A 24,581-nucleotide genomic window follows, 5' to 3' on the forward strand; every position below is an offset into this window, starting at 1 on the left:
GTTCCGAAACCTTGAATGACGGACAAAAGATTTGGAGCTGTGTGCAAGAGCCTTAAAACTGAGGATTTTACTGTCCACATCACAATCCGCATGATGTCTGTCAGTGACCAGCTGTGACAGTACTGATCCCCCATGGGAATGAGAAGCAGCTCTATTATCATTCTCTTACTGCTGTCTCAGTCTGAGAGAATATCTGGTCTGGCCATCTCTGGATCTGCACAACCGCGCACACGCACACACACGCACACCAATATGCTCATTCATTTACCCATCTAAATGACACACAACCATCCCCTTGCAACCCCATGCCTCCCTAGTATCACAAATTCACAATTACACACACACACACACACACACACACACACACACACACACACACACACACACACACACACACACACACACACACACACACACACACACACACACACACACACACACACACACACACTGCCCACTACCACCCTAACCCCAGGGCCATCCCTCCTGTCTGAGGATAGATGGTCCAGGGGGAGGGAGGGATGACAAGAGGAGGGGAGGGCAGTGTGTTGACAGGTGCCCAGAGTGTGGGGGCCCACCTCCACTCACCTCCCTTCCCCCCGCTACTCCTCCTCTCCTGAACCCCCCCTCCCCCCAGCTGCCCTACCTGCCTGCCGCCATGCTGATAGGCCCCTAATGGGCCATAATGACAGGTAATCAACCCTGTAATGATAATGACAGAGAGACAGAGACATACAGACAGAGAGAGAGAGAGAGAGAGAGAGAGAGAGAGAGAGAAATAGAGGGGGGAGGTCATGAGAGAAAAGGGGAAAAGGCACAGAGAGAGAGAGAAGAGCAGAGACGAGGGGTGAACTGCGGGGTGAGAGGGACGGACGGGGCCAAGCAGAGAAGGTCAAAGAGATGAGACGATGACAGAGAAGACGAGAGACATTAGAGAGGGAAAATAACAGTGTGACGAGGGCAAGGGACGAGCAGAGATGAGAAAGGTGGAAAAGTGAGTGGAAAGAACCGGAGGATGGACGTGAGGTTTAGAGGAAGGAGGAGAGAGAAACGCTGTGTGGAGAGCGAGGGAATGAGGAGCAGGGTTATAGGCTGGGAACCCAATTCAATTACCTATCCCTGTGCCACAATACCTCCGCAGGTTATCAAATCCTTTCACAACAGCCGCAGCCGACCTAGCAGCGCGTTTCTTGGGAAACTTGGCTCAACTCTCAGACTGCCCCCCCCACCCCCACCTCGGCCAATGCCACAAAGATTCCACAAGCTGGGGGAGAAAATTCAATCTACTTAACCCATTAAAACCGGGAACGCCATCTGTGTAAAACTTTAACCATTATCTTATACTTTGACTATCAAAAAAATAGCATGTATACAAGCTCATATGAGCTTGTAGATCTGCTAGTTTTGGAAAATTGTTAACATTTGTGCAAATCTTTGAATATAAATATTTTTTAAAGCAAACATTTTTAACTCAAATCTTTGCTTCTGGGGGAGGGGGGTCCCTGGAACTAAATATTTTGAGATGGGGGTCTGCGGCCAAATACATATTATCATTTTGGGGGCCCTTGACATGAAAAAGTTTGAGAACCACTGATTATAGCAACATGCGTTTTTTCAAAAAACTGTTAGGATTTAGAAGACATTTGTAGAATCACTAGAAGCAAAGATTTGCGTTACAAATGCCAAAGAAATCTAAAAATGACACAGACGCGTTCCCGGATTGAATGGGTTAAACCTAAGCTCTCTAGTCATTCATTCCACTAACACTACAATGAGAGGCAAAGGAGGGCAGAGTGAGACAGGTTTGGAATGGGGCCAAAGTGATAAATTGCAAGAGAAAGGGCCCTAAGGCTACAGGTCCGAATAGATGCTGGCTCTGGTCGGTGAGCAAAGAGTGCTCAACAGGTGAAGGTTTGCAGAATGGTCAGTTTTTGTTGAAACTTGTTTTCATCTAGGGCACTGGTTTTATGTGGGGTCCAGGGACCCCCAGGGGTCCCCAGCAAAATGAGGAACAGTTTAAACACTTACTGTAAGCCCTAACTTATTTTTTCTACAAGCTCACAACACGTTGTGATGCAATGCGTTGTGAGCTTGTGAGTCAGCTATTTTTGAAAAAGTTCGACAAATCTTCTCTTACTGGCACAAAGCTGACAAAAATGTACAGCTTTGTCAGCTTAAGGGTACAAGTAATTCAGCATCCAGCCTCCATCAGTGCAATGTAAAACATTTTCAGTGAGACTCTCTAGCTATCAACGTGTCCTGGAGCAGGTCACTGATAAATAGCTGGCATAAATTACAGAGTATAAATGAGACTGAAAATGATTGAAAATGTATTCACTACTGAGCACTGTATGGCCAGTGTACTTGGTATACCAGAGGCTGTGGAAACGTCTACGGATTATGTCACGAGAATTAAGTTAGACAAGGGAAATCCCAGTTGTGATTGCAACATTACTGGATGAACGTGGTTAAAACGGTGCAGGCCTAATGCAGAGCCTTGGGAGACTCCCAAAGCGACAGCCAAAGATTCAGACTCCAATCCCACATCCCTGATGCGCTCAGTGTGGCTGGAAAAGTCATTTATGGGGACCAATGTTATGACTCTGTGAGCACAATGTGATACAGTCATCCTAGATGGCTAAAATGATCTTTAAACTCGTAACCTTTTTATTAAATTCAGAAATGTCTGTAAAAAAATAATGTGTCTGAACGGCTGGATTCAGGATAATTCAATAGTATAACAGTTACCCTCATTTATCTTTCAAATTCACCAGCTAAGATCTAAGTGCTCGGTGGCTATCACGACTCATGCATTAAAGATCCTATATACAGTATGTGTGTATGTGTCTTTCCCCTTTAGATAATGATTACTTGAAGTAATCTTCACTCAATTTCTAAGCTATAGAGTGAGAGACCAGTTTTCAAAAGTGAGTTCAAAAGCAACACTAACGCTATTAGTAAGTGTATATAAATACTAAGAAGAAAAAATATATATATATACACGTGTGTACACACGCACGCACGCACACACACACACACACACACACACACACACACACACACACACACACACACACACACACACACACACACACACACACACACACACACACACACACACACACACACACACACTGTATATGAAGAGCTACAGTGTATCCTCCACAGTCAATGGACAAACAGACAAAGTAATGGTACGATGGAACCAGATGGAGAAAAGGAAATGTGGGGGAGGCAAGGAGTGAGGGAAGGAGGGAGAGAGGAGTTGGTGTGAGGCGGTATGGCTGTATGGGGGGACGCAGGCAAGAATAGCAGGCAGACAGACCGCGTCAGCAACTCTATTCAAGGCCTGACTGACAGACGGAAAGACAGAGACAGAGAGAGAGAGAAACTAAGGAGAAAGGGAAAACAAGTAAAGTCAGAGAAGGGTGAAGAGAGGGAGCAATGGAGGATAAAGGGAGATAGAGAAAGTAAGTAAGAGCATTAGTGTGTGTGTGTGTGTAGGGGGGGGGTCCCTCATTAATAACGACTTTCCTGTGACAAACCCGCTCTCACTCCTTAATTCCATTGTCATTTCATAGTCTAATTAAAGGAGATCGGGAACAGCCAGTCCATGGCCTTAGCGGGAAAACGTGATCACAAGATGTTTGGATACACTACCATGTCCATCTGACTTTTACCCCAGTACCCCCGTTTAGTGTGTGTTGTTACTTTAATCCGATGCCAAGTCATAATCATAACTTTTCCAAGTAGAAAGATCTGCTCTTGTGGAGTTATCAACGGAGCTGGTCAAGGCCAGTGGTTCTCAAACCTTTTCATGTCAACGACCCCCAAAATTATATGTATTTGGGCGCGGACCCCCATCTCAAAATATTTTGTTCCATGGTCCCCCAGAAGCAAAGATTTGCACACATTTTCACGATTAAAAAAAAATGGCAGAACTATATCTGCTATTTTTGAATAGCCAAAGTATAAAATATGGATAAAGGGGTTAAAATGATTATGACGCTCTATTAACTAATTTTGCTGGGGACCCCCTGGTACCCCCCCAAGGACCCCTGGGGGTCCCTGGACCCCACTTTGAGAACCAATGGTCTAGGGGGTTGTCGTTGCTACAGAAGTGTTGTTTGGTTTTGTTAAGTTTATGTTTTGGCCCCGGCTCAGGCCTGTTCACCATTGCACTGCTGTTAACACCTCTTGTACATAGCAGTCATTCACCCGTTTTGCATTCAATGTATGATTGAGTGATTCACCATAATAAAAGTCAATCTTTTATTATAATTTTGCCTTTTTTGTTTGTTTATATATTTTTTTTAATTCCAGCTCGGTTTAGTTTTTTAAAGCAGGTTTGCTAGTTTAGTTTAGTTAGTATCATTGGTAACTGCTGTGTCACTCTGGTGTCACTCTGGTTATTAGTTAAGTAGATTAGGAGGGTTGTCGTTGCTAGAGAAGTGCCGTTTGGTTTTGTTAAGTTTATGTTTTGGCTCCGGCTCAGGCCCGTTCACCATTGCACTGTTGTTAGCACCAGTTGTAGATAGCATTCATTCACCCATTTTGCATTCAATGCTCGAGCTGATTGAGTGATTCACCTTAATAAAAGTCAATCGTTTTGCATTATTCCACCGTACCTTTGTTGCGTGCCTTTGATTTGATTTGATTTGATACAAAATACATACAGGTAGACAGTACAGCAATAAATAATACAATCAATAGCTACACTACCTGCAGCCCCCCTAACCCCTAGACAGGGTTGCAACATAGATGGGGCTCATCAGTTTTATTGAACCTGAGCAGTTAATTAAGGGGCCGTTTTACACATAAATGGCAGTATTAGCCTAACCGTGCAGTCGTTTTTTACAAAACTCAACAATATGGTAGAGGGCAATGTGAAGTGTAGAAGACACGAAACCCGAAATCCAAACTTTGAACAGGTATAACTCATGGCCTGTTTGACCTACAGCCATGAAACTTCATAGCACATATGCGTCACATATGCGTAAAAGTGCCTCAAAAAAGAAGTTTGAGAGTGTTTTAAAACCGAAAGTAAAAAGTGTAACTGCCTACAGAAAACAATGGCGGACCGTTCCATTTTTGTCGGCTGCACTCGGTCCCATTCGGGCTCACTCGAACTCGCCACCTGATTGGCCAACTGTCGCTGTCAATCACAGAACGATGAGCGACGACGTTGATAGGCTCGTCCATTTGGTGAACGGGCTAGAAACGCCCAGACAAGCCTTCAGGCCAGACTCCTTCCTGAAATCAAATGGAAATGAGATTTTCCGGAGGGAGGGGCTTTACCAGGCTACTCTAACGCAACTTAGGAATGATCCTAGGACCCTAAAAGAGGGATGGACGGATGTGAAGTCATCCCAGAAGATGACACTCTTGTCCACTCCTTCTTTATGAGTTTTAGAAAAACACTCCTTTCTCTTTTTTTGGTGAAAACGGCTGTTATACAACAGCCGACCGGGACAAAATGGCCGATCGCGGTTACAAAATGTTTTCTCTCGTGGATAGATCAGACTAAATCAAATAACAAGGAAGTCAAAGGGCTGTTTTTTTTTGCGATCACGTGATTTGCTGCTGCTTTGCTTCTCTGGGAGTCAAATGGTGACTCCCAGGTTAGCGAACAGCACCATCTAGTGGAAAACAACTGAAAACACAAAATCTGTTCTTTCTCGTCATTGGCAGTCAAAGAGTTAGGTATTTTTTTGGGTGTGACTATCATTATCATGGCAGATCCCTGAACAGCATTTGTGCCATGTTTGGTGATGATTGGAGCAATGGTCCAATGTCCAGTGTTTGGACACACTGTTTACAATGGAAAGGTTTTTCTCCAGTGTGGACACGCTGGTGTTTTCTCAGAGTACATAACTGACTGAAACTCTTTTCACACTGTTTACAGCAGAAAGGTCTTTCTCCCGTGTGGACACGCTGGTGTTTTTTCAGAGTACCTAACTCACTGAAACTCTTGCTACACTGTTTACAATGGAAAGGCTTTTCTCCAGTGTGGACACGCAGGTGTTTTTTCAGAGTACCTAACTCAGTGAAACTCTTGCTACACTGTGTACAATGGAAAGGCTTTTCTCCAGTGTGGACACGCTGGTGTGATTTCAGGTGACCTGACTGACTGAAACTCTTGCTACACTGTGTACAATGGAAAGGCTTTTCTCCAGTGTGGACACGCTGGTGAATTGTCAGAGTACCTAACTCAGTGAAACTCTTGCTACACTGTTTACAATGGAAAGGCTTTTCTCCAGTGTGGACACGCTGGTGTGCTTTCAGGTGACCTGACTGACTGAAACTCTTTTCACACTGTTTACAATGGAAAGGCTTTTCTCCAGTGTGGACACGCTGGTGAATTTTCAGGCCAACTACTTGATTGAAACTCTTGCCACACTGTTTACAATGGAAAGGTTTTTCTCCAGTGTGGACAAGCTGGTGTGTCTTCAAGTGAGAATTGCGACCGAAACTCTTGTCACATTGTTTACAGATGTGAGTTTTCGTTCCTGTGTCAGTCAGACGATGTCTCTTTACTTCCGATTGAGTTAAAGTCCCGGTAAACTGTTGACTACTGTAAGGTCTTGAGTTTCCTTGCTGCTGGCTCGTTGTCGGGAACAGTTGGTTCATGGTCAAAGCTGCTGCTATGCATGGGCTGTAATGGTCCAAGAATGTAATTCGTGATCTGTGACCTTACGATCCAGGATTGGTTACAGGGCAATTACCAGATGAAAATCAAACGTATGGATCTCTGCTGGAATAGTTCCTCTTGTGGGTGATGAAAACCTCCTCGATGTCTCTCCATGTGTGTCATTCACAATGTGCAGTCTGATCTTAAGCCGAGCTGATTCAAAGCTCACGTCATCATTATGTTGTCACTATGATGTCAGCCGTGCCCAAATATGGATTTCCATGTCATTTACTGGGACAAAGTTTCAGCCCAGGCACCTCAATTGTCTTCCAGTATGAAATTAAGCTCTAAAAAGGGAAATGGAAAAGATAAACTAGAAAAGTGTGTTCCTCGGAGCGCAAGTCTCAGCCATATGTGGCACCATAGGTTATATGGTTGCCTACCAAAGGCGTGCAAACTTTGGAAGGCAGAGTCATATCCAATTAGAATGGAATCTGGAAAATCTGAGTGATACATCTTGATCAAAATGACCCCAGATAGGCGCTCTGGGTCGCACAGTGGTATGTGTGGTATGCAGAGGACTGGATGCTCACTATGCTACAGAGAAGCAAGCTGTTGACATGCTAACTATCTGAGTGCATAATCATTATTTTATACTTTGGCTATTCAAAAATAGCAGACCTACAAGCTCATAGCGCGGCACCAAGCTACGAGCTTGTAGATAGATAGCTATTTTTGAAAAATCTTGAACATTTGTACATATTAATATATTTTTAACTCAAATCTTCGCTTGGAGGGGGGGGGGGGGGATACATATAATTTCGGGGGTCCTTGACATGAAAACGTTTGAGAACCACTGATATAGCAACATACGTTTTTCAGAAAACTGTTAGGATTTAGAAGACATTTGTAAAGATTTGCACAAATGTCCACGATTAAAAAAAAATGTAGATCTTGTATATCTGCTATTTAGGGTACCCTAACCCAAATAAATGACACAGATGCATTCCCAGTCTTAATGGGTTAATCATAATTAGGGATGTCCGATTTTATCGGCCTCCCGATATTATCGGCCGATATTAGCATAAAAATTTATATCGGGAAAATATCGGTATCGGTTTTTGAAAAAAAAAATATATATATATATTTTTTTTTGCTTTATAAATAAGTTACAGGAGTTCTTACTGTATATGGTGTGTGTGATATGAAATTTGAGCTTACCCTAATCACAATAATCCCCGCATATATCGGTATCGGTTGATATCGGTATCGGTAATTAAGAGTTGGACAATATCGGTATATCGGTTATCGGTAAAAAAGCCAATATCGGACAACCCTAATCATAATCCATAGCGGGTAAGTCGGACATGACACTTATCTCTCTGTCTGATTCTCCCTTTTTCCTCTGGAGGTGCACTTTGTCTCCCTCCCTCTCCTATTTTCTCCCTTATTTACAGAGATATGAAATGCTGGTGGTGTTTCACTTTGCAGGGCATGACAAATAACAGCCTTACTTCAAGATCGACTGACATACCATTATACTGTAACTGCGCTGGAGGTCGCAGTGCAGACATCACAGAACTGAGAGACAATACATTCAACGTAAAAGTAAAAACAATGTTCAACAAATTGTGTTCTTTTGTTTTGTTTTGAAAGCAGTGACATCTTTTCTCTGTTCTCTTCCCTTCTTCCCTCCCATCCTGGCCCCCCACCCCCACTCTCTTTCTCTCTCTCTCTCCTTCCCCTTGTCACTGGGTGACTGGTGCAGTCAGGGTCAGTGGATGCCCCTCTATAGTCTGAAGTGGTTTCCTCTCAACACGTCTTCTATAGTGGGACACTTAGTAGAAGGGAGAGCGGGACGAACGGCTCCCGGTTGTCAGATGAGTGCAGATAAAGAGAGAGAGAGAGAGAGAGAGTAGTGGAGACTGCATGGGTAAACAGTCTATATAATCCTGCTACCATGGTCGTTGAGTTTTTTTTTTTTTTTTATATATTGTTTTTGTCTTTTTCCGCATTTATTGTTAGATTCAGTAGACTGATAGGAAATGGGGAGAGAGGGATGGGGAGTGACACGCAGCATAAGCAGTCTAGGTGCCCAGACCGCTACGCCAGCCGTCCGGGCCATGGTCATTGAGTGTTAATGGCAAAAGGGAATGGATGGACGTTGGAGATCAGCGAACAACTATGGAAGTGTGGAAACAAGATGACGAATGAATGAATGAATGAATGAATGAATGAATGAATGAATGAACAAAACAAGTTATGAATGGTTAGAAAAATGAATATGAAGAATAGATCATGAAACAAATGTAAAAAAGGGAGGATGGATTGATGCAAACAGAGCAAAATCCTGTTGATTAAACTCTGAGTGTGCAAAAATGTACCGTAACTATTATACTCTCAGGGTTAAATTAAAATTGGATTTTACAGTGCAGATAGGAAGAAGGAGGGCTGGTTTGTTGAATGGACAGATTGGATGAAGGGATTGCAGAATGAAGGGATGTCTGGATGAACAGTCTGGGTAATCCAGTTCCTATCTTCCGCGGCCGGCGCTAGGCGCTAAAATTGATATAAACTAGCGCCAGCCTATGATGTCTTTCCCAAGACGCACAGGAATAGCGCCTAGTTTGTCTCGAAAGCAAATGGTCTAGGGCCGACTTTGCGCGTGGAAGTGAGTTGATCTTAATTCACTGCCAGGAATTAATTAATTAATTCAGCCGTCTACCATCCCCTTGCCAGCGAAAACAGCGATTTTACTGTACCTTTGAAAAATCATTCTCCGTGACCTCCGTCCTCACAAAGATCGGCTCATTACACGCATGGGGGTGTCGCAGTAGAGCGAAAAAAAAAATCCGGTCGCAACCCTCCATTCCAGAGCTATCTCCGTTTGAATGTGGCCGTTTTTATAAATCCTTTAACATGAAAGGTGCCTAGCTTTTTTTTGTTGTGATCACGTGATTTCTGGGTGTACTCTTCTTCGGTGGTGCTTGGATCATTCACAGCACATTACTTACTTATTACGGTTACATTACATGAGATATTTCTGAACAGGCACCGGCATACTCGGGAACGATGCAAGTTGGGAATGCATGCCCCACCTGGTTATGCAATACCCCTTGTAACCATTGTTAGCGTACCCGTTGTACCCGTCTGTATGTCTGTGTCCCTTTTATGCCCATATATGGAGATCTCTGTATCTGTCCATGGCCCTTTAAAGGAGAGATCCAGTCATTTTAGGTGTTTGCTTTGATGTGTCGCTAATCACTCACCAACATACAGTAGCAGGGGCAGTTGACTTTTTTCATAGAAGCCCCTGTTGTCCATTGTGGAGACCCCTTCCACTGGCATAATGGAGTAATGTGTATAAACGAAAATCGCCTATTTTAGCAGCTCCAAAGTTCGTTTTTTTCCACTAATCCTCATTATGCAGTGTCCTGACACTCAAACATGCACTGAATGTCCCTTATGAGCTGCCGTTCATGCAAAACGACGTGGGAGCTAGTCCTCTGTGTTGCCAGATTCTGTGAGAGAAACAAGCAACCAGCTCCATGTCGTTCTGCATGAACGGCAGCTCATAAGGGACATTTAGTGCATGTTTGAGTGTCAGGACACTGCATAATGAGGATTAGTGGGAAAAAACGAACTTTGGAGCTGCTAAAATAGGCGATTTTCTTTTTTTTTTTTCTTCTTTTTTTCACATTACTCCATTATGCCAGTGGAAGGGGTCTCCACAATGGACAACAGGGGCTTCTATGAAAAAAGTCAACTGCCCCTGGTATGTTGGTGAGTGATTAGCGACACATCAAAGCAAACACCTAAAATGACTGGATCTCTCCTTTAATGCCCATATATAGAGATCCTTGATGTCATCAGTATATGCCGATATATGGGCATATAACCGATATGCCCTATATTAGTGCTGGGCTTTAGATTTTCCCAGATGCATTAGTAGGCAGAGATCTCTGATCGTCTGGCTATGCGAGACTAATGGACCCTTGCTCTCAGAGTTAAATGTGTTCCTTCCCACCATCCTTAACTCCAGACTAGACTCTTTGCTTTATGTTGAGTCACTCTTCTCTCTCCCTGGTTCTCATTGTGACTGTAATCCCAGTCTCCCTCTCGCTGATCCATACCACACCACTCCCATAATCCTCCACGGTAGCCGTATCGCGGTCCACAGCATTCCACAGACTTATCCCAAGTGGAATTCCACTCAAAAAGGAGCCTCGCTGGGAAAAGGGATTTCACTCACCTGGAATGACCCCACCTGTGGGTCGCAGGGGGAAAAAGGCCAAAGGTTGAGATGTGGAAAGCAGGTAATATACGCCCCCATTCAAGGATATCTAGTATACTGTATTGATAAGAAACACGTGAATGTGAAGGAGTTTCATTCAGAAAGGTTAAAAAGTTCCATATTTTTGAAGATACGTTTTAACCAGTCGAGACAAAAAATCTTCAAAATTGAAAAACAAACTATTTGGTATGTCGAAACCTATTGTAGGTGACTGATTCATAGTAACCCGTAATCTGCTTCGTTATCATGCAAGGCAACACTCTGTGTGTCAGGCACTTTCTAAATGATGGACACTTTTGTAAAACTCCTCAGTCCACAGTGGAGATTGACAGGAAACGGGCTGACATGCTGTCAGGCTGCATCAGAGCCTATGTAATGCACAGTATACTGTATGTGCCTTAACTCCATGTATTGTATTAAGCTGCACATCCTTTTGAATGTTTGCCACAAATGGACACATACTGTATCATGTTAAGTACATCGGCTTAATGTCTTAAATTTACAGTGACGATTTTCTCCCATCCATCCTCCTCACTGTTTTGCCTGATTCACTGCCTTTTTAATGTTGTTTTATGTTTTTGCTTTTATTTTTTGCTTTATTGTTGTACTTTTTTCCATAAAGCACTTGTGCTTTATTCTTGCTCTGTAAAGCACTTTGGCTGCATTTCATGTCATGAAAGATGCTATACAAATAAAGTGTATTATTATTATTATCCATCCATCAATCCATCCATCCATCCATCTATCCATCCCCTCACTGTGTGTTCAGTGAGTGTATGAGTGTCATCCTAAAATAGCTTGTCTATCTGCAGGTCTGTGGTAATGTTTTGGAAATGACCCTGACTATTGCTAATTCACTTTATCCCATGAATCCACTTTAAAATTACTTGCACGCAACACACACACACAGCTGTCTGATATTGTTGTGCGTGCGTGTGTGTAAGTCACCTGTCTTGTACAGTGTAAAACTAGGTTAAGATAGAAATAGACATAGTGGTAATGATGTGGTCATGGCATTGATCTCACTCACTCACTCTCACACACACACACACACACACACACACACACACACACACACACACACACACACACACACACACACACACACACACACACACACACACACACGCACATGCTTGAAGAGAAAGAGAGAGACAGAAAGAGACAAAGAGAGAGAGAGAGATAACACCAAGGAAGAACATGTATGCAGGAAAGCCTGCGCGCGCACACACACACTCATAGTCTCTGTGGGGTCAGAAATCTGTCATCAACTGACTGCAGCTCATGTAGGAGCTCTGTCAACACCACTGTTTATATGGTAGTCTGTGGAATACACACACTGGTCCCCTGACACACACACGCACACACACGCGCACACACACACACACACACACACACACACACACACACACACACACACACACACACACACACACACACACACACACACACACACACACACACACAGACACACGCAGCTCAAAGGCATCTCTGAGGTCAGAAGCCTATCAAAGACCCTTATGTCACCCACCGTGAATCTTATCATGACCTTAGACCTCATGGTCTAGCGTGTGCGTGTGCGTGTGCGTGTGCGTGTGAGTGTGCGTGTGCGTGTGCGTGTGCGTGTGTGTGTGTGTGTGTGTGCGCGTGTGTGCGCGTGTGTATGTGAGTGTGAGTGTGAGTGCGTGCGCGCAAGCCTAGCTCTATTTCCAGTATGGGGGGTCAGAGAAGGACACACAGGGTCAAATCAGTGTAGGGCGTGTGTGTGTGTGTGTGTGTGTGTGTGTGTGTGTGTGTGTGTGTGTGTGTGTGTGTGTGTGTGTGTGTGTGTGTGTGTGTGTGTGTGTGTGTGTGTGTGTGTGTGCGTAAGCCTAGCTCTATTTCCAGTATGGGGGGTCAGAGAAGGACACACAGGGTCAAATCAGTGTAGGGCGTGTGTGTGTGTGTGTGTGTGTGTGTGTGTGTGTGTGTGTGTGTGTGTTCACTGTACCAGTTGTGGTGTGTCGTGGAGCAGGGGCAGCAGCGTGGCCTCCAGTATGTCGGTCTGGTCAGGACTCAGGCCCTGCCACAGGGACAGCAGCAGGATGATCAGATGGCTGGCGCTCCGCAGACGGGTGAACGCCTGCTCCAACGCTGCCCTGTTCTCCTCTGACGCGTCGGCCAGCGCCATCACCTGGTGGAGGGGAAAGATGTCATTATTATACAGTAGTTATTGGCTTCATTTTGAATATGAACGTGTAGGGATACTTTATTAGTGTTTGCATCCCCCCTTTACGATCACTTCAAGTCTAATTCTCGTCACACCCAGAAAACGTTGCAGCCGAGTGCCGTCTGCCCTTGTTTTGCATCTGATTGCAATTATCTACAGTATGTGGCAAACTATAAATGATGGCTTTGCGCTGCACTCTTTATCTGTGTGCTGATGCATCTTTGACTGTCACAGAGGAGTTTGTGGATTTGGTTCCGAGCCGTTATGTTTCAAAATCCTGAATCCTAGTAATGAAAATTATACATTTTATCACAGTGAGAAAGTGTCAGTGTTTTACATTGACACTTTAACACTCTTTTTTTCCAAAACAAATATTTTACACAGCCTACCCTCACCCAGCCACACTGAAGTCCACTTATAATATGTATATATGTTTGAAGCTAACATTTTAAACTCCGATCTGTGCTTCTGGGGGTCCCTGAAACAACATATTTTGAGGTGGGGGTTTTGTTCCAGGGACCCCCAGAAGCAAAGATGTGAGTTACAAATGTTTGCTTTAAAAAAATATATATATTCAAAGATTTGCACAAATGTTTCACGATTTTTCAAAAATAGCAGATCTACAAGCTCACTCACTCTGTGCCGCACTATGAGCTTGTATATCTGCTATTTTTGAATAGCCAAAGAAATCTAAAATGATACAGATGTGTTCCCGGTCTTAATGGGTTAATTGGGCTGGTACTTGCCAGTACAGACTACCATTTCTGATGACCTTTGCCTACCTGAGCACCTATTGTTACTTATGATTATTATACATTTAAGGAGTTGACCTGGCAAAGATCCACTATAAATGTTGTCTTTTAGTGTGAATAAAGAAATCTGAACTGTAGCTCGGTATGCAGGTTCTATCCTTTAAACTATGTTATTTGTTTAACCCAGCACCCACTGTTGATGTGCGTATACTGTAGGCTACTGTAACATTTTTTTTTCATTTGAGGTTCTGCACTCTGTACACTATCAAATTTACACAAAGAATAGGACAATCTAAGTAGACGGTACTTCAGTTTAATACCTTCCCACACACGTTTCCACACACGTATATAATTTTTCCAAACAACAAATCCAGAAGATAAAATAAATGATGAATGCCGCTATGTTTGTGCGCTTTAACATGTAATCTTATCATAATACTCACTTGACTTAGATTGAATGTGTGCGCATTACTGCTCCATTCATCAACTCTTCCCTCTTAAGTAGTGTTGTGTTTTTTTTGTCTCATAGTGGTTACTCACTATATCCAAGTTTCAAACTCAGGTGACAGTGTGATCCAAATTAAATCCATAATTTTACGGGATAACCCTCTGTCAAGATGCCTGTAGAAAGCAGGGGTGTGTATAATGAGGGGTTATCTACTGTATGGTTACATGTATAAAACCATCAGACATCTGATTATTATAACTATATTAACAGCATCATAGACTGCACTATGCTCATAGGTGTACTGAGAGGCTGAAATCTGCTGTACTGTAAACACATGACAAAATATGAACAGCAAATAAAATATATGCAAATTCCTTTTTGGGTCAAAATATCCGCTCACGAGCACGCCTGGCATGACGATGTCTTCGTCTGGCTACAATCACTGCTGCCATCACTGGAAAGTCTGGGTCCGACACCCCTTATAAATACGCTTCAGTTACCACCAGCTCTCTGAAGACGCTATAATGACTTTAACTGTGTGTGACTATTAGGGCTGCTGTGTGTGAATCGCACTTTAATTGTAAGGAGGCTAATTTACTTAAGAGGGGCACATTTTGCACCACAATGTATGCATATTACCTATTTTAAATACACTAGAGTTCTGGCCACTACGCCTACGATGGCCCTCACGCCTACGTCGCACCGTTGATCCCACCGATATATCCGAGTCATAGTGTCAGGGGTTCTGTAAGAGTACACGTTGTACCGTCTGTCTGTTTCCCTTTTGTGCCCACATGAGGAGATCTCTCTATCTGTCAGTCCTTGTCCCTTTAATGCCCATATATGAAGATCCATGATGTCATCAGTATCTGGCCATATATTGGCATGCCCATATATGGGCATATGGTCAGAACGGCCGTTCTGGACAACTGGATATCCATATGCCTTTATATGGACATATCGGTCGGATCGCCGGTTTTGGATAACCGGAGCTCCATACAAGGGCATATCGGGTTTGTTTATGGTTATGCTTGAGTCATAGTGACATGTCATGCCTATATAAGGGCGCATCTGGTTTGTTTATGGTTATGTGTGAGTCATAGTGGCATGCCTATATATGGGTGTGGTGGAAGGTTTAGTGGGCACAACAGCGGCACAATGAGAAATGAACACAGTGGATTTGACTATAGGTAATCATCTATCCTTCATTCACCCTTCCTTCCTTCCATTCTTCCATCTATAATTTATTATTCATCATCTATTAATTTATCTCATACTGTCCAATATGGATCTATTTATAAAAATGTGTGCAGTCAGAGTTAAATTAGATTTTACAGTGTCGGCAGACTATGTCCACTGTCCACCAGGCAACTGTATCAGGTAAATCCCTAAATTAGCCACTTTCACAATTTTACCAGCCAGCTGTGTTTTAAAAAAGAACTATAATTGATGACAAGTTATCTGCTGAAGTCACTGTGTGTTGGATGAGTGCGCGGCTTTTCTTTCCAACGGCGGTGTTGCGGCTGCATCCATACGCACCGCAGCGGACTTCAAACGAGCGTGTGGTGAGCCATTAAGCGCAGTCTCAGAACTGAACCTACCCCCCACCCCGCACCCATGGGTCAATCCCCTCCCATCCTTCGGACGGATAAGAGGGGAGAAGTGAACGGGCGATGACAGCAAAAGACGGATGAAGACGAGGAGAACAAGAGAGGGCACGCCAAGTGAAGAGAGGGGAGGGAAAGGGGAGATGAGGGAGGTGAGCTGATCAGAGGGAGGGAGAAAAAAAGTGAGAGAGAGAGGGAGAGAGAACGAGAGAGAAGCAGTGGGAGGTGAAAGCAGATCTGGGACTAATGGAAGTAGATGTGTCAGGAGTCGGGGTCAGGTGGGTTTTTCGGGGGAACATGACTGATGTGCAGAGTTGACTGGAACACGGACCGAGGAGACAAACTTCTGGGGCCGGTGTTTTGTTTGACAAATCGATTCAGCGTTCGCCATGTGATACTGAGAAAACACAACGTGAAACGTAAGAGATTGAGGAGGCGGTGTCAAAGTAAGGTGAAGTGTGTGTGCGTGTGTGTGTGTGTGTGTGTGTGTGTGTGTGTGTGTGTGTGTGTGTGTGTGTGTGTGTGTGTGTGTGTGTGTGTGTGTGTGTGTGTGTGTGTGTGTGTGTGCATGTGTATCTGGGGTCAAGTAGCAATCCCCAAGGTGAGTCATACTAGTTTGTCTAAAGTCAGACTGTAAATGCATATACACTTATGAGGCATGTGTGAAAGCATGCTCACTCAGACTCACATGCAAGAACACACACACACACACACACACACACACACACACACACACACACACACACACACACACACACACACACACACACACACACACACACACACACACACACACACACACACACACACACACACACACACACACACACACACAGGTGGCATGTAACTCCAGTCACTTCCTTTCGCACTCTGGTTCTTTCCGAGGTAACCCCAGGGTCCCCGAGCTCTCAGTCATGACCCCGGTTGCCTCTGGCTGCCATGTCACTCACACCCTGAAACACCATAAAGCCACCAGAACACACTCACTGCCATCCAAAACCTACTTCACTCTGCTGACACACACACACACTTACATATAGGCCACAACACAGTACTAAACCCCATTTGCCCCACGCACACGCACACACACACACACACACACACACACACACACACACACACACACACACACACACACACACACACACACACACACACACAAAACCATAATCCCTGTCAAACCCCCAAAGCACACAGCCCCCAACCAACCACACACACACACACACACACACACACACACACCAAATCCCTACGGAGGTGAGGTTTGTGCTGGTAAGGATTGGTGTGTATTGATAAAAGGAGCGGGTGCAGTAGAAGGGCTGCATTGTTAGGAGGAGGTCCAACACTATACAGACTGGAGGTTCAGCTCCATAGGCACTGATTGATGCCAGCTGAGAGCACACAAAGGGACATTTAACCAGGAAGGCTGTGCCGCACTTGCACACACAGACAGACACACACACACACACACACACACACACACACACACACACACACACACACACACACACACACACACACACACACACACACACACACACACACACACACACACACACACACACACACACACACACACACACACACACACACACACACACACAGTATGCATACATGAAAATGCTTGCTTGCATGCATGTATGCATGCATGCACATAGACTCATTGTAAAGAACATGGGCACATCAAAGTGAACACACACACACACGCACGCACGCACGCACGCACGCACAGGCAGCTTGAAACTAAGAAGTGAACAAGGGGTTCATGGTTAGTCATAGGAGGCTGTTGTAACCCGGAGGTGACCTTAAAGGACCTCTGGTGTAGGCTGATGGAGTTATCACACAGTCACACATTTAAACAAGGTCTGTTGGCTGCAGATAAAGGGACATTCCCTTAGACTCCATGATTCAAGCTAACAGGAGATTTTCATGGCAGCATTAAAGCAGAGATGAAACGTGAAGCCGTCAGATGTGGGGACTGCTTCTTGGAAAACAATGTGCTGAAATACAGCGTGCTTCAGAAGGAATGCTGTTATGTCACATTTACAATCACGTTTGGGATTCGCCTTCCTGGGTGTTTTCTGGATTCGCAGGGCATCTTAAAAATCTTAACACAAAAAAACGCTGTTAATTACTAAGCTACAAAACATAACAATAACACAAACAATAACAGAACAAATCCTGTCTAAGGAGTCCATTTGTGTGTGTGTGTGTGTGTGCATGTGTGTGACAGTGTTTCAGTACGCATGCAGACAGGCCTGGCTCTGAGCATCTACAGGACATGGATGAAACGGGGTTGCACCATATTTAGTACAAAACTACATGGTTTTGTACTAAATGCTACACACCACCCATAGTGGTGAGTAGTAAGTAGCATTGGGAACCAACAGTTTCCATGCAATGAATGGAGCCCATAGGCAGTGTTGCCAGATTCTGTGAGAGAACAAGCAACCAGGTCTAGGAAAACCAGCCCAAAAGAAGCAACTATGGGCCACATGAGCACTTTAACATATACATCAGCTATTTGAAAATAGCAGATCTACAAGCTCACAACGCGTCGCAATGCGACGCGTTGTGAGCTTGTAGATCGGCTATTTTCAAATAAAATCTTGCAGGGAAATTATAATAAGCAGATCTGGCAACCCTGCCCATAGGGCAGGATCCTATCTCTTGTTTCTCTCACATATGGACATGACACCAGTATGTCGCAATGACATACCCCCGATCCAACCCTTGATGCTGAGTGCCAAGCAGGGAGGCATTGGGTCCCATTTTCATAGTCTTTGGTATGCCCTGGCCGGGGGATTGAACCCTTCCAGTCTCAGGGCAGACACCCTAACCACACGGCCACTGAGCTGAGCTGGTCCCCATAGTGGTGATGTGCAGACTGCAGAGTAAAGTCTGCAATGTCAATTTAACTCTGAGGGAGTCAAAATGAAAGCAAACGGACCATAACACATTTGTAAATCTGTGAGTGTATAAATGGAACCCCATTTTTAAAAGGTTATAAAGGAACACTCAAGGTTTTACAGTGTGGTGCTGCAGCCTGTACTCTCAGCTGTCTCCGTCGCTGCTAGAATACCAACCATCAGGGGGCGGACGGCTCAAAATAAGACAATCACTAATGGTTACCCATCTTTCTGACTCCTCCCTCCCTCCTTCCTCCTCCTCCTCCTCCTCCTCCAGACCACAGTGAATACACCACCACTTTCCCCTGTAGACGCATTCTGTCCAAATTACAGCCAGGCTAAAAATACTCCTCCCAGTCTCTGTCTCTCTCATCCCAGACCCAGAGCCCCAAAAACCCAGAGTGTCAATTTAACTCTGAGAGGGTACAAACGCTGCTCCATTTGGTTGCATTTGTACCCTTTCGCAGTTACACATGGATATGTTAACACGGGGGATTTTACTGTGTAGACAGAAAATGATGGACCAGGGTCCATCATAACACTTTCAGAGTTAAATGAACACGCACGATTTTACAGTGTGGAGCTGGACGGAGGGAGGCTTCACATTATTCGCGGAGGGACCTGGCCGCAGACACACAGGCACATGTGCAAATGTGCACACACGCGCGCGCACAAACACACACACACACACACACACACACACACACACACACACACACACACACACACACACACACACACACACACACACACACACACACACACACACACACACACACACAGAGTCACACAGTCACACCGACTCCAACACACAAGGGGAAATTTATAGTCATAAACATACTGTATCATGTGGACCGTGCATGGACACATGTGCACTCACAGAACCCCGTCTGTGAGTGCACGTGCACATGAATACAGAGGGCATGCATGCACAGAGAGAGCGAGAGAGAGAGAGAGATGGAGAGAGAGAGAGAGTATGTGGATGTGGTATGTGCAGTGTATAATTTGAGCCATAGGGCATGCTGATGGATAGAATGGGGTTTGGTGGCTTCAACAGGCACCTTGCACAGCCACCAATCAAAGACCAGAACAGTTGAACAGATTGCATCTAGTGGCCGTTTCTGAGAAGGCAAAGGGAGTACCACTCAATTATAGCCTTCAAAAATATTGTCTCAGGACAGATTTTATTTGTGAGTATTCATTACAACCTACCATAGAAAGCAGCCGTATAGAAACAATATAGGAGAGTTTAGATTAGTGGACAGTTTCTAGGAACAGGAGAAGACCTCCAGAGGGAATAAACATCTCATAAAACGCATGAGTTGCTGCACATATCGGCTATTTGCGTACATATACGTCAAATGTATACAGATACAGTGTAGTGCCTCAGTAATCTAGGATCATAGGTAAACCAAGAACCTAGCATCAGTCTAAACAGTATAATATCACAAAATAAAGATGTTCTACCATGCTGGATGGCAGCATACTGTAGATAGACCATATTCACACGGTAGACATTTTACTCTTACTTCATACTTAGTATTACGTAAGGCAGCCATGTGAATACGATCAATCGTCACCTCTCCCCTCCCTAACAAATCAAAAGAAAATGCCTGCCATCTGGTCAGCGGCAGGGTGTTCAAACTGTACAGTAAAATGTGGAGATGGATATGGAAAGGGAGACTTTTTTTGTCCATTTGTAAGGGTCAGTTTGAGTTATTTACTGTGTACAATCCCCGTTATCCTCACTACTCTAAAAGGGACACAGACAGATACTGAAATCTCCATACAGTATGGGCATAAAAGGGACAGACGGGTAAAACGGGTACTCTGACAACCGGTAACAGGTACAACGGGTATTGCATAATCGGGTGGGGAATGCAATTCCAACTTGCATCGTTCCTGACTAGCAATGCTGCAGAGTAGGCCGGTGCCCCCCTACGGGCAACCACACTAATAATGAAGAATAGCAGCAGAATTAAGAAAGAGAACAGTTTGTCCGTTATCCTAGCGCTTAAGGTGCCTGAAGGTGCTCTGTGCAAGGCTCTTACCCTCCACAGTTTGTCAAACAGTTGGTACTGTACAGTTGGTACTATTGGTGCCTGCATAAGACTAACTGATGGTAACTGATGGAATACAAAGGATGATTTCCTTGGCTTTAAGGAAAAACATTCATTATGGAACTTGGAGAAAGCAATGTGAATTCTTCAAGTGGGTGGAATTCCCCTGCTGTAAAAGGAGAGGCAGGGAAAAATCCAACTTGTTTGACTTATCTGCCAAAAATGAAGTTGTAATCACAACTATTTGGAAGTCTGAGGCTTTGTAGTTTAGGAAATGTGCATCTAGTGAGCATGTCTGGATAGAAACGAATGAAACACAATCTGCTGCTGACAGGAGCTCTACTCTTTGGACAAAACAACACTGGGTAAAGTAAAAGTTTTGTGTGTGCGCACGTGTGTGCGCGTATGTGTGTGTGCGTAAGATAGAGTGTACTGTATGCTCCGTTTAGCCAGCAGATTAGACGCTTCCTGCTCAGTTAGCCGCAGCAAGCAGCATGGACATCCTCCAAGCCACACAAACATACACACACACACACACACACACACACACACAGTATACTGTACATGCGCAAAAAAATCCACACGCACATGTACAAAAGTGTCAACATGCACAGGACTACACATACACACACGCACCTTAACTTTTTCTCACTTGTTCACGTCCGTCCTTCCTCTCTCTCAAACATAAACACACACAGGACTGCACAGTGCACACACACTCACGCTCAAAATCATGCACGCTAACACACTCCAACACCCACACACATACTGTGTTGTACTATCTCCGTCAGTGGAAAATGACAGTGTGTGTTTGGCAGGGAGCGACGTGGCAGCACTCATCCCTCAGAAGAGGAGGATGCTTGGAAGAGAGGAAGGGACAGAGAGAGGAAGTGAAATGAACAGTTCAAAGGAAAGGTAGAGGATTGAATGAGAGCAAAGAGGGAAGAGGTAGAGTAACACAAGAAAGCAATAGAGAGAGAGAGAGAGAGATTACTCATCAGTTTGTAACCTGGGGTTGACTTGCAATATGAAGGCTCAGTCTTTCATAGGGAGATGATCCAGCACTTATTTAGCCACAGGAAGTTTGGATGTGTTGACTGACATGATGGACAGGATTGTTTTTGAAAGTTTTTTGAAAAAACACAGGCTCTGTTTTTACCATGATAAGAACAAAAACATACATCTAAACAAACCTGTCCTTCCAGCAAGTGCTCAGTTCAGAATTTTGGGAGTGAGAAAACATCATAAATCAGCCAGCGGTGGGGTGACCGTTTCTCAACGGCAGACACCGGGAGACTAGAGCTCCAACGTCGGCATGACCCTAAGACATCCCCTGCTAGAGCCAAAGACTTCCCACAGACAAGTCAAGGAAGCAGGGGTTGAGAGATAAAGAGCTACAAGACATAAACAAGCCGGTCCTTGGAGACTTTTTCACCTGTTAGCTAGCAAGCATCTCAGGGGAAGGGTGGGGGGGTGAGGGTTGGAGATTAGTGATTAGCATCTGGCCTCTCTGGCTGATAGACGGGAGCAGACAGACAAGACAGTAACCGCTTTTGTCTTTGGTCACGGCCGCCAGACAGCAAAAGTAGATAACACTGTCTTCACTGTGACAGATAACAGACGAGAGGAGAGACAGGCTGAGAGAAGGGAGGGGGGAGAGAGAGAAAGAGAGAGAGGAGGAGGTGCTGGCACATGGCGACATTGTTTACAGAAGCCCCAATGGAGTTTTCGGGGAAGGGAGGAGAGAAGAGTAGGAGAGGAGAGGAGAGAAAAGGGATGGATAAGGCGATAGGATCTAGCAACCCACAGGGAGGGCAACCTGAGATGACTTATCAGCTGTGGTGGAAGGCTCTGGAACACACCGACCTGATAACCTGAATGCCCCCCTACCTTTCTCTTCTCCCCTCCACTCCTCTTCTCTCTCTCTCTCCCTCTCTGTTTTGACCAGCTTGTGGAGCAAACTGGTCTATGTTCAGTGCGCTAGTTGTGGCCTTTTCAATACTTTCTCTTCATTGGCTATCCTTTAACTCATTGAGTGCCATTAACGTGTTTCACGTGTTTTAGCGCTATGGTGTTGAGTGCCATTAACGTGTTTCAAGTGTTTTTGAAAAAAATAGAAAAAAACGTCTTCTTTTTTTAACCCAAGATATCATCATCTGAAGATTTGCAGCTCCATCCACTCCTTGTTTAACTTATAACTTAAAAAGGCTGTATCTCGCTTCCTAAGCACTTTTTTTTTACTTTGAAAAAATAAAATTGTAATGGCCAGAAATAGATAATAATAATTTGGGCACTCAATGAGTTAAGCAAATGGGGAGTCCGCAATGCCGTCCCATACTCTGAACGGGCGTAAGAGCTCCGGTCACAGAATTCGATGCGTCGTCACCATAGAGTTATAATATATCTAGAGGGCGGTTTACCCCACCCCCAGCTATTCATTTCTATGAAAGTTGCTCAGTGGCGTTTGAAGCACCCGGAAGTCTGCCGGAAGTTTAAAATTGGGTCCATTGGGTCTAATAGAATCTGTCTGCCGGAAGTACCAATATTGGGTCCTGAGCAGGCGCACAAACGGTAGATGCATGCGCAGTAGCATTTTAAATGCGGAAGTGTTGCATTCTAAGATAGACCACCAGGCGACGGCCGCTTCACTGCTCTACCGCGGCTCTGGGGGCTTGGTCGTCACTGACTCAATGACTGAATCAGTCAGCGCAACACGTTCACCTGAATGGCCTCTCAGGCTATGGGATAACAACTGCCAGCACTACATAAAGAGGGAAATGTTGGTCAGTTGGTTCAATAATCTAAACATGTTTTATTTGATAGATGAATGGCCCAAACAACACAGTTTACCGAGAGCAACCCTCCTCCATCTGACGATGCTGTCAGCGGTCTGTCTGATACAATAGCCTAGTTAAATGATTAGATCATTAGAAACTCTGCAGCCGCAATGAGGCACTCATGTCAGGTTTAAATTACATAAGAATTATGTTGAATATGTTATTTAATTCTGCAGTTTTTATTAGAAGCCCAGCCTAGTTTTACGTTTACAGTTAGATGTTGGATTGTTTGTGCCTGTAAGAGTGCATGAATAAATCCACTGGTGAGCTTTAGATGTGAAAGGCACCTTAATTTAAGTCTTGAGTTTAATATATATATTTGTTTTGGTAACGTTTAGTAAGATGCAAGAGTCATGACAGTACTTTTCAAGGGTAACAATGCCAGGTGGGCTTGAGAGTCTAGAGAAACTGTTCTGCAAATGGAGGGTCATAGGTTCAATCGCCGCAAATGCCATGTGTGCTGTCATGGAGCCATTAAGCCAGGCACTGAAGTGCCAACTACACACTAGTTAAAAACATCTATGAACGTTTTGAAGGTATTTGGTTATCATGGTTAAGTTTCAACATGGACACCAAGAGCCATCAATAGCATGATGTTGATCCATTCCACACAAGCTAGCCATTCAATAAAAACTGTTGAACTCCAATGTAGAAGTAACGATTTATTCAAGGGAAACAACTAATGGCAAATTTGGTCAAAGTTTGACCTTCTCCAAGCACCGGCATTCCTTGGGACCCAGCAGTGCTACGCAGTATAATGCTCGGTGTTAACATGTCCATTTGTAACTCTGAGAGGTAAATTAACAGTGTAGCTTGGTCTATAGCCTTGTCAGC

General features: G+C 44.3%; 1 protein-coding gene across 1 annotated transcript in view; it reads right to left on the bottom strand.

Annotated features, from left to right (window-relative positions):
* Positions 1–24,581, bottom strand: part of bbs9 (Bardet-Biedl syndrome 9) — a 227,709-nt gene that overhangs the window by 108,463 nt on the left and 94,665 nt on the right. The window contains exon 19 of the mRNA XM_084052563.1: positions 12,916–13,098. Within this exon, the coding sequence (XP_083908689.1) occupies positions 12,916–13,098 (183 nt within the window). The remainder of the gene's footprint in view (positions 1–12,915; positions 13,099–24,581) is intronic.

The sequence above is a fragment of the Gymnoscopelus microlampas genome, assembly GCF_963454915.1.
Source record: "Gymnoscopelus microlampas genome assembly, chromosome: 3".
Classification (NCBI taxonomy): Eukaryota; Metazoa; Chordata; class Actinopteri; order Myctophiformes; family Myctophidae; genus Gymnoscopelus; species Gymnoscopelus microlampas.